The 18,024-nt window shown below is 47.2% G+C and overlaps 1 protein-coding gene and 1 pseudogene across 1 annotated transcript; both read right to left on the bottom strand.

Moving 5' to 3' along the window:
• Positions 1–4,714: 4,714 nt before the first annotated feature.
• Positions 4,715–8,962, bottom strand: LOC120664011 (replication protein A 70 kDa DNA-binding subunit C-like). The gene is made up of 2 exons (XM_039942968.1): positions 8,504–8,962; positions 4,715–7,520 (listed from the first exon to the last, which is right to left on the bottom strand). Exons 1-2 carry the CDS (start codon positions 8,797–8,799, stop codon positions 5,033–5,035), a joined length of 2,784 nt encoding a protein of 927 aa, XP_039798902.1. The 5' UTR covers positions 8,800–8,962; the 3' UTR covers positions 4,715–5,032.
• Positions 8,963–9,711: 749 nt separating this feature from the next.
• Positions 9,712–13,615, bottom strand: LOC120664008 (annotated as a pseudogene).
• Positions 13,616–18,024: the final 4,409 nt, after the last annotated feature.

Genomic DNA, 18,024 nt, shown 5'->3' with positions numbered 1-18,024 from the left:
CAAGTTTTAACATTGATATATAAAAATGTGAACATAGTTGTCAAGTTTTAACATTGATATATAAAAATGTGAACATTGCATCTAAAGTAAAGTGATCATATATTCATGAACTCAATCTTCCATAAGCCCTTCACGAAACTCTACGTTAAAGTCAAAGTAAAAGAGCGTGCTCAATGTCCGAGAGCGCGGCTATTGCAATATATTATAAACCCTGCAGGGGTGTACAACTTTTCCCACACGACACGAGACCATAGGCCATACGACCCGTCGATCCGTAAGAAATGATTCACGTGTCAACCGTTCGCATACTCCTCTCCAACGCTAAGACGAAAGGCCGGGATGGATAGGTGCAACGGAACCGCCGACTACACCCCATCACAAACCGCGCCGAATCCGCTCAGTGAAGGGTGCGCGTATGATACTAAGCTTACCATCCCATTATAAAGTATGTGGCTTGTATGGAAAAGTGCTCAAGTATCAAAGCGATGACGCGCCGGTCCTTAATCAACCCAAACAAGTCTAAACCATTTGGATTCCACTTCCAACATGGTAGTACCACACTTGCTCAAGTCTCGATCCATCATTCACATCTTGCTCATGTTTTAATCTTTCTCATCTACTCAAGTATATTTAAGCAACACCCTATAGCTCGCGAGTGATGGTGACCTTGCCATCTCTCGACTTCTACCGTAAGCTAAACATGGCTAAGCAATTTAATTCGAGAAGTCTAAGCATACATACTACCTAGTATAAGTTGTTCTAGAGTTAAAGAAAAAACATGCCAAGTGGGTTCTACACAAATCACATGGACTAGATAGGGTTAAATCCATGCACAAACAATATTTTATAATAGCAAATTAAGAATTCAAAAGTAAAAATTGAGATACATATGTGCCTGCCTTGGTACTCCGCAACCGCGACACTTCGGAACGTCATCCTCTAAGGAAGTAGAAAATGCATGAATTAGAAAAGATACCATGAATGCATATGTTTATGAGATGCAATGACTTATGAGAAGCATGATTTAATAGTGCAAAACCATGATAAGAAAGGCTAAGTATATAATACATATGGGGATCAAGTATAACTAAAAGTAATGAGATTAAATAACTATCAAAGGGTCATAATATAGGGGTTCCCGGTGAAAGCATCTAGGCCCCTAATTCGAGTTTTGGTAATTAATGACAATGTTTTGTGGATTAACAATTTCATTCGAGATAATGAGCATAGGTTGATCCACGGATGAAAGGAATTTGGTTGTGAACGTGTGAAGTTTGGAGATGATATGCAAAGCTCGGGCTCAAGGCAAAGGTATAAAATAGGGTTTTTGTATTTTACCAGTCACAAGGCGTTTAGTGGATGAAAAGTGACCGGATTTGTTGGATAGATAGCCGTCCTATCAAAAGGGGTTGTGTACTCGTGCTTGACGGGTCTTTAGTGCCATTTTGCTCAAAATATCTAGGTGCATGCATGAGGGCTAACGACGCTCTGACAAGATTTGAAAAAGAACAAGTTTGAGAGCTGACTGCACAAGCGCGGACAGTCCGCTCCCTGTAGCGCGGACGGTCCGCACCCGTACCAGAGAGCATGTTTGGCTCTGGTGGAAATTAGATGTGACTGGCGGATAGTCCGGCCCAGGTGGGCGGACGGTCCGCCGCTCTAACTCAAAATGTACCAGAGATGGTGTTTTCTCTAGTTGGGCTTATGATCTGTGCTGCGGACGGTCCGCCCCTGGGGAGCGGACGGTCCGCAGACTATTTGACATTTTGTACCAGAGACATTGTTGTCTCTGGTGGATTTCAAGGATGAACGACAGACGGTCCGCTCCTGGGGCGCGGACGGTCCGCCTGCTAATTTCAAAGTTGTACCAGAGACGATATTCGTCTCTGGTGGTGTGGAACACTTAACTGCGGATGGTCCGTCAGGGCTGTAACGGCTAGTTCTGACACGCATTAAATGCACTCTGACTCACTGGCTTATAACGGCGGACGGTCCGGTTTTTGAACAGCGGACGGTCCGCGACTTCGCAGAAAAGAGTGTAACGGCTAGTTTTTTAGGGGATGTCTATATATACCCAATACCCGACCATTGGGTCTCTCTCTTGGCCTTTTGGACTGCATACTTGACACTATAGAGCTAAGGCATCCCTCTCTCACACACACTTGCTTAGAGATTGCATTCTTGAGAGTGTGAGGGCTTCCTAGTGCATTGCATCAAGAGTTTGAGTTTTGTGGCACTAGGGAAACTTCAAGCAAGCGTCATCGACTTGTTACTCTTGGGAGTTGCCGCTCCCTAGACGGCTTAGAGAAGAGGATTTCGTGGAGCTCCTCCAAGGAGATTGTTGAGGAGCCCCGATTTCGGTTGTGAGAGGTCTTGTGCTCACCTCACCGGAGTGGTGAAGAGCAACTCTAGTGGAATCGAGGTGTGGAGCGGTTCCTTGATTCAAGCCGGCTCAAGATCAAGAGGTTCTTGATAGAGGAGCGGTTGATTCTTGGAATCCACCTCAACGTGGATTAGGGGTGACCGGCAAGTCATCGACACCACGGGATAAATTCGTGTGTCAAGCTTGGTTACCTCTATTGCTCACTTTAATTCTTGATTTTACTTTGAGCAATTTACTTTACTAAAGCTTGATTTGTATCTTGTCACCCTAGGTTGCAAGCCCATCTAGAGATAGTAGTAGCATGACATAGGGCTTTTCTTTGTTACTAATTAATTTTCTCTAGTGTTGTTGGTTTTAGATTTTAAACCGCATATTCACCCCCCTCTAGTCGGTGTTCTTGATCCTAAACCCGGACACTCCAGACTTCAGTCCGGACACTCCAGACAGGCAACCCCGGATAGTCCTCGTTTTAGCCCCGTATAGTCCGGACTTTCCGGGGTTTTCTACAGTAACTCCGGACTTTCCGGCAGCTCGACGTATGAACATTGAAAAGTCCGTTCCCGACGATTCCGACCTCGGTTTGGGGTGAGGTTTGTTTTTACAAGTTCGTAGGAATGTGAGGAGTCTATTTTGATAGCTAAAATCAACATGCATTGAGGTTTGAGAGCTCTAGGTCATCAATGGTGAAAAGTCATTGATAGGCTAGGGATCTTGAATAAGGGCACAAGAAGGAAGGTGAACAGCGAGGGGAGCTCACCGGTGATGAGTAGAGCACGAGCAAGGGGTCACTTATTGGAGTAGAGTGGCGTCGATGTAAATCGGGTCGAGTTCATCCTTGAGGATTTGGGGAAGATGAAGGAGAAGCTTGGGGATGGCCTTCTTCTTGGTCTCCGGCGAGGAAGAAGGGGTCGAGGTGGTGGAGAAGCTCGTCGGCGTCGATCTCCGGCGTCCTCCGACGATGCTCCGGCGAGGTAGAGGACCTTCAATGGTGGGAGGGATGGTGGACCTCCTCCATGGCTTGGAGATATAGAGAGAGAGTCAGAGAAGGGAATGAGGGTGAGAAAGAGGGCAGGGGTGGCCTGGTAGGTGTAGGGCTCGGGCTGACACGTGGGTCCAACGGGGTATACGTGGCAGCAATGTGATGTGTATTTGACACGTACCCAACTCGCAATACCCGGGTACTCTGGGTTTCATCCCGAATAGTCCGGACCAAACAAGTTAGGTAAAACATTAGTTCTATATAGAAAACTTCTTCTTTTTCTCCAATCTCCAAAACTGATCTTCTAGGCCTCCAAAAATTCTACCAATTTTTGTGTTGATAATAGAAATCAAGAGTAACCCATTTTGCTTGGAATTTGTAGAAAAACTATGGTAGATTTGAAATGAAAATTCTTCCCAAAATGTTATTTCTGGATTTTTCGGCTAAGTTGTTTGGCTTCAAGATGGTTTCCTAAAATCTGGGAAAAAACACATAAATTCAAGTTTTTGAAAGTAGTATTTTTATCAAAATAATTTCTAACATAAGTCGTATAATGAAAATACAAGTTGCTTCACAAAGCATGAGTTCAAAATGCATTAATAATTCAAAATTAAATTCAAATGCATTCAAATAAAGTATGAAAAATTTTATGAATGCTAACAAGAATTCTCATGATGCAATGCTTAACATGATAATTACATTTGGGTTGTTACAGATAGTGTTACTTCATCAGAATTATTAAAATTTGGTACTTAATCTGTTGATAATTTTATCCCCGAGTCACCATTTTTCGTGGTTCAGTACCTTCTGAACTGAAACTCTGCACTTGTGTACTGAAATTCTACAACGGGCAAAAGGCATTTCTAAACTGGAACTCTTCACGTATCACGGTATCAGCAAGAAAACGTATTGAAGTGCCTTCAGGATGCTTTCAGCTGTGCCCAAGCAGATCACAAATGAAGTTCCCAAGTTAATCTGTTAGTGTGTCGCGGTAGCTGTGCAGTGAACTCTGAAACTAATGAAGCAGTAGCTATTCGATGTGCCTTCAGGCGCTTAGCAAGCCTGCCGTCGTACTCGCATGCATGCGTGCGGGCGGGCTCTTGCGTGAACCCGCATCATTAGGCGGCATATCGCGGGCAGCCGTATATGCCCGCAATAAACTGTGGGTTCATGCGGACGGGTAGTGGGTACCCGCAGCCGCCCCCACTTGAAACCTGATTTCTAGTACGTATTTCAAGCAGAAGCTAACCGCCCACCAAAACAACCATTACAAGTCCAGGCTCAAAAAAAAAAGAACCATTACACAGAACTGACAGAAGATAAACCTCGAGGATTATTACTGCAAAAACAAGAAAGGAAACGAAATGCTCATAATTTAAAGATGAGTCGCACTGGGCGTTCCTTCAAATTTACAGAAGCTTACAGTTTATAAGCTGCTGACGAGCCTAAATACAGACCACGAATTCAAAAGACAAACGAGAGGATTCTCCACACACCATTATACAAGAAGCATATAGAAGGAATATAAACGCTGATCATAGTATCCATACATAGTTCAGATTCAGATAACCACACAAGAAACGGTTATCTACTTTACACAGACGCAGTGATGCCATACAGACCGACATCTCAACAAAAACTAGGAACACTGGATTCGGAAGATACTGACCTCAGTAATTCGTAGCCCTAACCCTAACGTTGGGCGGCCTACCATATGCTCCCGATGCAACGCCGCTCCCATACGGCTGCTGCTGGGGTGCAGCACCCACACCAGGGCAATTTCTGGCAAAGTGCCCAGGCTGATTGCATTTGTAACACAGACCAGAGCCAACATCACCAGGTGAAGAGCCGTAGGAGATAGCTGTGTTCGCAGCAGGCTGCTGCTGCTGCTGCCTATATATGCCAGAAGGGCAGTTCTGGGCATTGTGCCCACTTGACCCACAAGACATGCAGGTCTGCACATTCCGTGTCGCTGAAAATGGAGCGGACATCCCGCCATATGGGTTAGCTTGCTGCCCAAACTGGTTCGCAGACTCACCATACTTTGGGGTGGGCATACTCGTGGCATGGGGGATGTTGGAGGCTGGCACGCTTTGTCGAGTGCTGGAGTTATTGAGACCAGCATTATAGGCCATGCTGGCGCCTTGAACCTCAGATGGTGAGCCTGTATCATCCTGCAATAGGGCACCAATCGCCTTCAGAAGGTAAGAGCATTCTCTCGATAAATCCAGCTTCTCTGCTTTTGTAATTTGGCACTTGATTCGCTGCTCATCGTTAAAGGTCTCCTCATAGACTTTCAGCTTGAATAGAAACTGCTGCCAGCGAACCCCCTGTATGATCTCTGCAAATCGTTCTGCATCTTCTTCTTTTATGTTATAAAGCTCTTCAGCGCTGTAGCCAAGTATCTCCAAACCAGGCTCATGGAATGCATTAGCATAGGTGAGCCCAGTGTGATCCTGGATCTGGCACTGCAGCAAGTACCTATATTCACACTTTTCTAATCTCTGGTCGCATTTCTCACAAAGCCATGTCCCATCACCATTATTTATCACCTTTTTGTTGCACTGCCTACCATTCAGCTCCCATGTACATGCAGGGTAACAAAAACTATCAGTGTTTACATGCGAAATTGCACCTTTAACAGTGATCCAGTCCGGCTTCTCTGATCGCCCCAGATTTTCATCCTTGATCTGCACAACTGTTTTCCGGATATCAGTCTTGCCCATACTACTTGCAGCTGACAAAGAAACACAAGCAGCAGTCTTCCCTTCAGTTGCATACCAGTGTTGCAACTTATCAGCCTCAGGAAAGTCTGGGTCTATTTTTAACTGGGTTGAGCTGATGGTGCTCACAGATCTACCATTGAATTCAGTAACACGGACACTTTTCAAAGCTAGTACAGGATTCAAACCAGAATCACACAGAGACTGCAGCTTCTGGCCTTCAGCATCACAGAATTTCCCCCATAAGGTTACTTCCACACTTCGACCAGACATGTCTTTCAGTTGAAGAGTTCTTTTCTGGGTTTCCGAACCATCCTTCCGTGTTAGTGTGGCAGAAGGGCAAACTGATGTAACAATCCCAACCAAGTCCACAATAGAATTAACCTCAATGTTCTCAATTTCGCTTATCTGATGGAAATTGTATTGCTGCCTAGGGATGCTGCTATCATCATTAGGGCAAACTTCAATAGAAGTTTTGAAATCCAGAGTTATTTCATACTCATGATTCAAAGGGTTAAACTTCTTCTGTGCAGGTTTCAGCGACCCTCTAGATATCAAGTACACCTTATCAACCTCAATTAGGTCAAAAAACTGATCAGCCTGCACATTGAAGCATGTTGCACGGATTTCTCCACCCTGTGCATCAAGGAGATGAAAGGAGAAGACTTTTCCAGGACCTTTGTCATTTTTGAAGTGCTTAAGATCAGTCTTTGAAGTCACCCTAGCCTTGATTGTCCATCTTTCTTGGTAGGGGTTCAATTGAGCCACTGGAATAGCACGGGTAGCTTCATTCTTAGTAACAGGACCTCTATTCATATGCCCTGGAGGTGGTTGCTGATAAAACGGCTGTGCAGGGAGGCCGTAAGTATTGACAGGAGCACTACTGCCACCAGCCATGGCAGGAACTGCAAACCTTTGGTTCTGGTGAGAGTTCAGTGAAGGCTGCTGCAAATTTGACTGCACCATGTCAGCATTCATTGTATTGACAGGAGCACTACTGCCACCAGCCATGGCAGGAACTGCAAACCTTTGGTTCTGGTGAGAGTTCAGTGAAGGCTGCTGCAAGTTTGACTGCACCATGTCAGCATTCATTGTATTATGTGCTGAAGCTGTACCATAAGAACCGTAAGAGCCCCCAGATGACACATTAGGAACATGATCTACTGCTCGACCAATTGGAGGGTTCACCATACCCGGATGACCACCGTAGGATCCACCCTGTGATACATTATTAGCAACCTGTGCTACCCTTGGAGCAACAGAAGATCCCAGCATGCCTGGGCCACTGGAATATGCTCCACTATTAACTTGAGCAGCATTGGCCGGTAAGTTGGGGGCCTGCTCCGTAGGTGGGTTTACCAACTCATAGGGTTTGGGGCTTCCGATTATCTCGCACTCAGTTTGCAGAACATCAAGTTTGAGAACAATAGTGATCCTGAAAAAAAAAAGATAAAGGCATTGTCAACTCAAACTGATATCAAGGCATAAAAATGTGTCAACAAACTAACGTTCACATAGGATATTCCTCACTTTAAAAGATGCCTAGTCAACTCTACTAGAATATGTATTTCTAAGAATTAACTATAAAGTCATAGAACCAAAGAAGTAAGGCAAACATCGATTCTTGAAATATTCAGGAAACAATAGTGACCCACTTCAGATCTTAAAGTTCATGCTATGAGCAGAATTGTATTCTGTCGTTATGATACTCCATCCCCTCCAATTATGCAGACTTTTAAGCCACAAGAATATGAAGGTTCAGACCTGTTTAACAGAGCTACTTCTACAGCTCATTTGAGTGGTCACAGCAGCACGTGTTGCTGATTTGACATAGATGTCAGATTTTGTTGAATTTTAAGCACTGGCAAAACACTACAGCACCATTTCACTGCACTAAGTAGCATCAACAGCATAAGATGTTTATACAGAGTAAAAAGTACTTTGTACATCAAGTTTCGCATGTTGGAAGGTTTTCTTGTCATTGGGAGATTGCAAATGCCAAGGGAAATAACATCCATGTCTACTGTTGGATCAAACAGAAAACACGCGGAGAAGCACAACAGGCACAGGAAAGAGAATACAATTAGCTGCAATAGTAGACTCCATGGACAAGAACACAACCTAGCCCTGAAGGATAGTGGAAACCCATCAACGAGCATGAGATTCCCCCTCAGGCTGGACCAAAAGGAGCATGAACACTCACATCGACCAAATACCATTGTCTACCGTCACAGAATCCCAACCTATCATTTCAAAGCGGCAGCCGCAAATCTCAATCTCCTACGGAAGTTTCGCAAAGTTTGCATCCCCAACTATCTCGCAGAAGCGCGCGGGATGCAAAAACCAAGATCCAACCTTTGTAGGCAAGCAAACAAATAAATCTGCGATCCGAACCGGGGAGGCAAGATTAACCCTCACCTGCGTGTCTTGATGGTGCTGCAGGTGTACTCCTGGAGGTGGATGATGGACCCCTTCTGGATGTAGCCGTCCCGGATGTGATGGTTCTCGGCGGTGGCGAGCATGGACTGCAGCGAGTAGACGCCGTCGGAGAGCAGCATCCGGTAGCGGTTGGAGCCGCCGGGGTTGTCGTTGCTCTTGTGGACGACAGCCCGCACGTCAAGCACCTGCAGCACCGCCTGCACCGTCTCGGCGCCGGCGACGTGATTGGAGACCAGCGGCACCCCGCCGGGGGTCAGCTGCACCGGCGCCGCCATCGCGCGCGGGGGATTTCTGTTCTGGAGGCTTCCGTGGGAAGGAAGAGGAGGAGACTCGATTTTGGGGGAGGAAGCAACAAGCAAGAGGGTTAACAGGATTTTGGGGAGGCGGCGGTTCCGCCGCGCCGAGAGGGGTGGGAAACTGAACAGGAGAGAGAGAGAGAGAGAGAGAAAATATTGACGCGAAAAGACGGGAATACCCTCTTCGGTGGGCTTAATGGGCCGGAGAGCGGAATAAAGGAGACTGGGCTGGGCCATTGTTTGGCCTGGAAACTCTCAGAAATCATTTATTGACCAAACAAAGAACCTTTCACGAGCAATCGTAGTGCCACCTACGGTGAAGTAGTTTCATTTCTGCTCTTCATGATCCTTGATCTTGAGATCAATCTAACACGTGATCATTCAGGCTCCCTGCAGGTCCCAGATGATGCATCAGCTTGATGAGCTGGTGAGCTAAGCCGCTGTGCGTTAAGTTGTGACGGTGTGGTTGCTGTACTCCGCAATGCAGGTTCTGAGACGTCCAAAATCTAAAGCCAGCATGGTTGCTTGCTGTGCTATGATCAAGCGTGTCAAAGTAGGATCCGGAGCACACGGGCTGCTGCTAATCCAGATGCCATCTACACAACATGAATGGGAATATCCCCCATGCGTACGTGTTTCCAGCACCTTCTACCTCACGTCTCGCATATATACTTGACAAATGACGACAATCCAAGCAGAGCTAAAACGTAGCCCTTCTTCATCAAATCATCCTCGGGAAAGTGGAAACCTCCACACACTAACAGCAACCGGCCACACTACGTTTTCCTGTTGTTTCTACACCTGAGCAATTATTCTTCAGGAGAAAGAAAAGTTAACTGCCCGAACACTTCACATGCTGAAGAAAAGTATGATATCACCAAACCATCGACGAACTCAACAAATATAACACGAATCACGATTCAAACAGTCTAGAGCATAAGATTAACTTGAAATGCTTACTAACATAGGTTCCAGAGTAACGCAAGATACTATGTTCCCCAGGACATAACTAGATGCTCACAAGTCACAATATAACTACGGTACATTATAGAGTAGGTGCTAAAGCAAAAGCAAACTTCATAGAACCACTTCATCTGACAGGTGTTTAGCAGCCGGCCAAGTAGCTCGGACAGGGCAGTTCATACTTCATAGCCCAGTGCTCAGGCTGACTGCATATAAAACACAGGCCATCACGGTCACTAATTACTGACAGACTGGACCTGCACCACCCACACCAGTGGTATAGCCACAGGCATGACTGGAGGTCTGCATGCCCTGTCCGGCTCCCAAACCGGCACCACCAACATTTGGGTTGTAGGACAAAGCGTCCTTGGGAGCAGAGCATGAAACGCCATTCAAACTGTTGTCAATCTGTTTCAAGAGATGATGGCTCACATCCAACGCATCCAACTTTTCAACACTAACAATGTTGGCTTTCACGTGCTGCTCACTGTTAAAGGTTTCCTCCTTGATAGTCAGTTTGAATAGGTATTTGCGCCCAAGGACCGCTTCCATGATTTCTGTGAACCTCGCCTCATCTTGATCTACATTCCGAATGATGAAAAGTTCATGAGCTGTGTAGCCAACTATTGCCTCACCAGCCTCTTGGAACGCAGTAGCAAAAGTAGTGCTGGTGTGATCCATGATCTGACACATAAGCAAGTACCTGTACTCACAATTTTCAAAGCTCTCATTGCATCTACCACAATACCACGTCCAATCACCATTTCTTGTCACCTTTTTGTTGCATCGCTTACCATTAAACTCCAAGGTGCAAGCTGGATAACAGAAGTTATCTGCCAACACATGTGAGATTACAGCCTTGACAGTGATCAAATCAGGCTTATCTGATCGCCCCAGGTTCTCGTATTTTATCTGTGCAATTGTTTTGTGCACATAGATCCTGCTTATGCTTGATACATCCTGAGACAAAGAAACGCAAGGAGCAATCTTTCCGCCAGCCATGTACCACTGCTTCAGCCTTTCAGCCACTGGCACATCTGGGTTCACTTTTAACTGAGTTGAGCTGATTGTGACCACAGATCTACCACTGAAATCGCTGATGCGACCACCTTTCAGAGCTAGTATAGGGTTTGAAACAGAATCAGACAGTAACTGCAGTTGCTTTCCTTCAGCATCAACGAATTTGCCCCAGAAGATTATTTGCACGCTCCGACCAGACATGTCTTTCAGTTGAAGAGTTCTTTTCTTGGCTTCTGTGCCATCCTTTCGCTTCATTATGATAGAAGGACCAACAGATGTAACAATCCCAACCAAATCCACAAAGTCACCAATCTCCATGTTCTCAATCTCCCTGATCTGTCTGAAATTGTAGTGTTGCATAGAGAAGCTGCTTTCATCACCACAGTAGATTTCTATAGATGTTCTGTGATCCACTAATATTTCATAATCAGTATTTAAAGGGTTGAAGTTCTGTGCTGGTTTCGACAACCCTTTAGATATCAGGTACACCTTACCAACCTCAATTAGCTCAAAATACTGATCAGCCTGCAAATTGAAGCATATTGCACGAACTTCTCCACCCTGTGCATCAAGGAGATCAAAGGAGAAGACTTTTTCAGGACCTCTGGCACTGGCGAAGTGCTTAAGATCTGTCTTTGCGGTCACCCTAGCCTTGATCTTCCATCTAGTTTGGTAAGGGTTCAATGCATTGATAGGGGTAATGCGAAGAAGAGTCTCATTCCTAGCCATGTGACTTCTACCTACATGCATTGGAGTTGAATGCATATTTGAATGTGGCACTGGGTTTCCATAAGTATTGCCAGAAGGGCCAAAGGCATCACCTCTTACAGTCACCATAAACCTTTGGTTATGATAATCATTCAATGAAAGCTGCTGCATCTTGGCATCTACTGTACCCTGTGCTGGCATGGAACTAGGACATTCACCGAATGGCAGATTATTCACAGCAGGTTCCACGCTTGGAGTAACTGAAGAATCCAACAAGCCATTGACCCTGAAAACATGATGAGTTGCTAACAATTTGCTGAGCACCTGGCGTAAAGCAAGGCCCATGGCTGCCAAGACCACCAGAACAAGCTACACCAATACGTTGAGTTGCATTAGCCTCATAGATCATGGGGCAGTCGATTGGTGTGAACTCAGCTTGCAATATCTCAAGTTGGATAACAATAATGACCCTGAATGAAGAAGCCAAGACACACAAGGAAAAATAGTCAGAGAACAGCACTCTTATTGACTATAACTATAACTAATCCATGAAACACACCACTAGATTTAGCAAGATGTAACGTATGAGGAGTTTGTTCATCCATAAAACTTATCTTGAGTAATGAACTTAAATTGCAGAACAGAAATGGTCAAAGAAAATTGAACAGGGCCAAAGAGTTAGAAAAATACAACAGTTATACTGGAAGAAACACTGAACCAACCAACTAAAACAGTGAAACAAATAGCAGAGCATTTGGTTCAAAGCTGAGCGCTTCGCCACTTAGTTAGCATAGCCGTTCAAATATGTGAATAAAATGTTCAAAAGAACTTAAGAAAACAAATTGACATGTTGGGAACTCCATGCACTTGTACCCTTGCATGTAAAATTGGACAAATACAGTCCATCTGGATTAGTAACGTACAAGCATAAACCAAATGTAAGTGGAAATTGGAAATAAGCAGTCACGGGCATTCCACTAAGAAACTGAGAAACACAGACCATGTTGAACCAAACAAAACCCTTGTTTAATTTTCACCTTTCGGAGCCTGGTGTTGAGGAAAGGAAAACCTTTTCAGAGTTGTTTCGGTAATAGAATAGATGGTCAGCATGGTGTTCGACTAAGAAGACGAATTACAGCATGATCTAAACAAATGCAGAAGCAGAACTACAAGAGAAGGGCCGATTCAGACAGACCATCTCGATTGATTTCGTCCAACGCACAGCTACATACTCAATGCAGTTATGGTGGATCTCTTACTGCATTGACATCAGTGACTCAGTTCTTGGCAGGACATGTAGTTGCGATGGATACCGCATCAATGACTCAGTTCAGGACTTCAGGTACGGCAAAGAAATACACGCCAAAATTGGAGTAACAGCCCAATCCGTACGGGAACACCCGCGGCGAGCAAATCATTTCATCCGCCGTGATTTTCCAATGCACATCCGCCGCAACCACAAGGCGCGGATTTTTTTAATAAAAAGAAAAGATCACGAAACCCTATGCATTTCTACAGTATCTAAGCACGCAAACAGTAGCAAGAAATCCGATCTGATGCAGCCGCGCGAGGGGGTGATGCGTCACCTCTGGTTCTGGATGACGCCGGAGAAGTACTCGAGGACGCGGACGACGGTGCCGCGGCGGAGCGCGCCGGCGGTGACGAGGTGGTTGAGGGGCGCGGCGAGCACGCCCAGCTGCAGGTCCGCGCCGTCGGAGAGCGCGAGGCGATACCGCCGCGCCGCGGGCGGGGACACGGCGAGCAGCGGCCGCGGCGCATCAAGCAGCTGTAGCACCGGGCGTAGCGCCTCCGCGCCCAACTGGCGCGACATCGCCGCCACCGCCCCCCGCGACAGGTTGTCCACCTCCATCCCTTCCCCTCCTTCTCCTCCTCCTCCCATTCTGCCTCAGCGCCGATGGGAGTTGAGAAGCCTCCGCAGCAAGCGAAGCGATCGATCGGCAGGGAGGAAGATTTTGGTTTCCCGGCCGGCCGGACGTGAGGGAGTTAACGCTGGGTGTGAACGGGAGGCGGTGGCGTACGTGAGAAGCTCGGGAGGGCTTCGCGGCTCTCGAGGCGAACGTGCGGCAGAGAGGTGGAGAGAGGGGGCGAGCGCGCCTCTTTTTTTAGGGGTACTAAAGCTTCCATTAATTAGGAACAAAGTATGAATTACAAAGGGTTTTACAAAGGGTTAATTCGATTCATGCCATTACAATTTTTTATTTTTTTATCTGTCATTACAATTTAACTATTCTAAACGATGTCATTGCAATTCTTCTCTTCTCTGAGACGTGTCATTTTATACGTATTTGATGCCCTCGGACCCATCTGCAGACTAACATATTTTTGTATCGCCTCAAATACCCCTGCTACGAGCTAACTAATGTGTGGGTCCGACATGTCATCTTCTTCCTCCCTCCTCTTCCCCTCTACAGCCGGCGACTCCTCTCTGCCCCTCCCCTTCACTAACGCCGGTGACTCCTCCCCTCCCCTCCCTTCTGCGGCGGCGCGGCACAGCCTCGCGGGCGGCGCAGAGGAGCAGCACAGCGGCGCCGGCCCCGCCCCCTCCCTCCGCAGTCACCGCCGCTGCGTACCGGGAGTTCCACACGCCGCTGCGTACCGGGAGTTCCACACGCTCCACCCCGACAGCGCAGGCCAGGGTGACTGCCACCATGCGCGTGGCCGTGCAGGGTGACTGACGGAGTGGGTGCCCGTGCCATGCCATGCCCCTTTGGGCGGGGAGCCCGACCGTGTTCGGACGCCAACGGCTCGATTTTGCTTGCGAGCAAAAGCCACACAGCCATGGGCAGTGGTGACTCATGGCCCTCTGTTCTCTTTCGTTGTGCGTGTCAGCCAAAGGCCAGGGAGAGAGAATGGAGGCCCGGAGGGGGGGTGCGTGCACGCTGAGCGGCGGCCTGGCCTGCGCTGTCCTCTGCTTTGTCATTGGCATGGGAGATGGGAACAGTGGCGGAGGCGCGGTACAGCGGCGCCGGCGCAGGCCTCGCAGGCGTTGTGCGCGCGGAGCAGGGACCGGTGGCGCGCGAGGGAGCAGGGGCGGAGGCACGGCGCGACGGAGCTGGCGCGGCGCGCGCGCGTCACGTCATCGCGCGTGCGGAGCAGGGGTGGCGGCGCGTCATGGGCGGCGCAAAGGCGTGGCACAACGGTGCGGCCGCAGAGAGGGGCGGCTGCAGCGAGCTACGCTCCAAGCGGCGTGCCGGCAGTCGCGACGTAGAGGCAGCGCTTGACGACGAGGAGAGCAAAGGAGAGGAGGGGGAAAAAGGACGGAGGAAGGGGATGACATGTGGGGCCAGACTGTCTGTGAGTGGAGTGAAAAAATCATAGCAGGGGTATTTTGGTCTATAGACACCTGCAGGTTGGTCCGAGGGCATCAAATACGTATAAAATGACATGACTCAGAGAAGTGAAAAATTGTAATGGCATCGTTCGGAATAGATGAATTGTAATGGCAGATCAGAGAACTTAGAAAATTGTAATGGCATGAATCCAATTAACCCAATTACAAACGCCATCCGGCGGATCGAAGAACCACACATGCCTCCCTAACGAGTTATACAGAGAACTTCTTGCCAAAATGTGTGCGTCTTGATTAGCTTCCCTCCTTTCATGGACGAAGACCATCTCTTGGAAAGAAGCCGCTCCCTCCCTGATCTCCTTTATGATATGGCCATAAGCCCCCAGTGTGGAGCCCGACAAGCTTCTCACTGCATTGCTGCAATCACTGGCCATTTGGACTCGGCGAAAGGAAAGATCATTTGCTAAAGCTAGACCTTCCCTGCATGGCAAGATTTCCATAGTTTCTGGATCAGTAATACCTTCTATAACCACTGAAGATGCTCCAAGAAAATCTCCCGCTCCATTTCTTGCAACAGCGGCTACAGAAGAGAAAACTTTATTTTTTGATAGAGCAGCATCTACATTAATTTTCATCAACCCTTTGTGGAGGGGGGATCCATCTTGGAGAGCTGAGTACTGGTCGCTCTTTTACTTCCTGTCGTGTCCCTGATAGAGAGAGATCAGATATAAACCTGTCCACAAAGCAACATGTTGATAACGGACTCTGAAAGGAATTCTCATATATCGCCTTTCTCTTGGCGTGCCAGATAGCCCATAGTGTTACCATTACTCTTATGGTTTCCTCCTGCGGTAAAGATGAACTTGCTGCTACTAGCCAGGCCTTTGCGTTCTGCTCGTGAAGGTTGCACACATATTCCATTGTCTCCTCCTTTTCTAGCGCCCAAACGCACTTGGCCATGTTACATTCAAGTAGGGAGTGCTTCCATGAATCACGTGCACCACATATTTGACAAACATCTTTTGGTGCCATATTCCGTCGATGGAGGATGTTTCCCGTCGGAATCGAATGTTTCGCCAGTCTCCATAGGAAGACCCTGATCTTCGAAGGGACCTTGATCTTCCATAGAGAGGTCCATTCCTTTTCATCGCCCCGTACATCTGATCTGCTGGGGATACCCTCTAGCCAAGCTCTATTTGTTTCTCTATTTTGCACCAGCATACGGTAGGCCGAAAGAACCGAGAAAATGCCCGTCTTCTCGTAATGCCATGCCCAGAAATCCTCATGCCTCCTAGTGGTCAAAGGAATAGAGCCGATGATATCCACATCCATCGGCGTAAAGAAATATTGAAGCTTCCCTCGATCCCATGACGCCGATGTATGGTCCAATAACTCACTCACCATTTGTGGTGGATTTGGCCGTGGGCAGGCCAGTGGCCTGAGGTGACCATCTTTTGGTAGCCAATTCATGCTCCAAATATTCGTTGACTCGCCTGTCCCAATCCTTCTAATGATACCCTGGTGCAACACTTCCTTCCCCTCCAAAATCGCACGCCATACCTGAGATGGTGCAGCACCCAGACTCGCCTCCAGGAACTCGCTTCCGGGGTAATAAACTGCTCGCAGGATGCGAGCACTCAGGGAAGCCAGGTCATTCAGAATCCTCCAGGCTTGACGAGCAAGCAATGCCAAGTTGAAGAGTTCTATGTCTCTGAACCCCAGGCCTCCCCACTTCTTGGGCTTGATCATAGTATCCCAAGACACCCAACATGTCTTCCTTTTGCCCTCTTTACTGCCCCACCAAAAACCACGCATGATGCCATTTAAGTGCTCACACAATCCTCGTGGTAACTTGAAACAAGACATAGAGTACGTTGGAATGGCTTGTGCAACTGCCTTAATTAACACTTCCTTCCCTCCTGCTGAGAGAGATTGTTCCATCCATCCTTGTACTCTCTTCCACACCCTGTCCTTCAGGTATTTAAACGCCCCATTGGTCGAGGCACCAACATCAGAGGGCATACCCAAATATTTTTTCGCTAAGAGACTCGTTTTGGACAGCCAAAATATTTTTTATTTGCTCCCTAGTGTTGTTCGGAACTCCCTTGGCAAAGTGGATTGATGACTTGTCGATGTTGATTTGCTGACCCAAAGCTTGACAATAAATATTCATCACATCAATGATCTCCTGAGCACTCGCAATATTTGCTTGAAAAAACAGCAGGCTATCATCCGCGAAGAGCAGATGGCTGACCACCGGAGCTGATGGAGCCACCTTAATACCATTAAGTGCTGATGATTGAATTCTTGAGTTTATAAGGCACGAAAGGCCCTCTGCTACTAAGAGAAACAAATAAGGCGAGATCGGATCTCCCTGACGGATCCCTCTTGTTGGATTAAAAGAGTCAAGTCGTTCACCATTTAATAAAACTGAGAAAGAAACAGTAGAGACAAACCGCATTACCATGTTCACCCATAGGCTATGGAATCCTAGGCCGATCATGATAGCATGTAGATATTCCCAATCCACACGATCATAGGCCTTTTTCATGTCAAGCTTTAGAGCACAACAGCGAGACTCGCGCGCTCTCTTCTTCTTCATGAAGTGCAAGCACTCATACGCCGTGATCACGTTATCAGTAATGAGCCGACCTGGGACAAAAGCCGACTGCTCTTCAGCAATAATCATAGGCAAAACCATCTTCAGTCTGTTGGCCACCACCTTTGAAGCAAATTTGTAGATAACATTACATAGACTGATCGGACGGAATTGACTCAGATCATCTGCATTAGCCACCTTCGGGATTAGCACTATTAAAGTGTCATTAACACAGGATGGATCATCCTGGCCCCTCAGCATCCTCAGCACCACCTCCGTCACCTCCCCTCCACAGATATCCCAATGGCGCTGAAAAAAATGTGCCGGAAGTCCATCCGGTCCTGGTGCTTTCGTAGGAAACATTTGAAACAAAGCCTCCTTGACTTCCTTCTCCTCAAAAGGAGCTAGCAACTGATCATTCATCTGGGCAGTTACCTTGGTTGGAACCGTGTTCAACACAGTATCCATATTTGTCGTACCCTCTGCAGTGTACAAGTTCTTGTAGAAAGCGTTGGTTAACTCCCCCATCTCTTGTGCCAGCTCAGTTACCTGCCAGTCCGGCCTCTTGAGGCACCTGATCATATTCTTCTTCCTTCTTTGGCTC

Source organism: Panicum virgatum, chromosome 3N (assembly GCF_016808335.1).
Source record: "Panicum virgatum strain AP13 chromosome 3N, P.virgatum_v5, whole genome shotgun sequence".
NCBI classification, from domain to species: domain Eukaryota; kingdom Viridiplantae; phylum Streptophyta; class Magnoliopsida; order Poales; family Poaceae; genus Panicum; species Panicum virgatum.
This window is presented reverse-complemented; position numbering and strand designations above follow the sequence as displayed.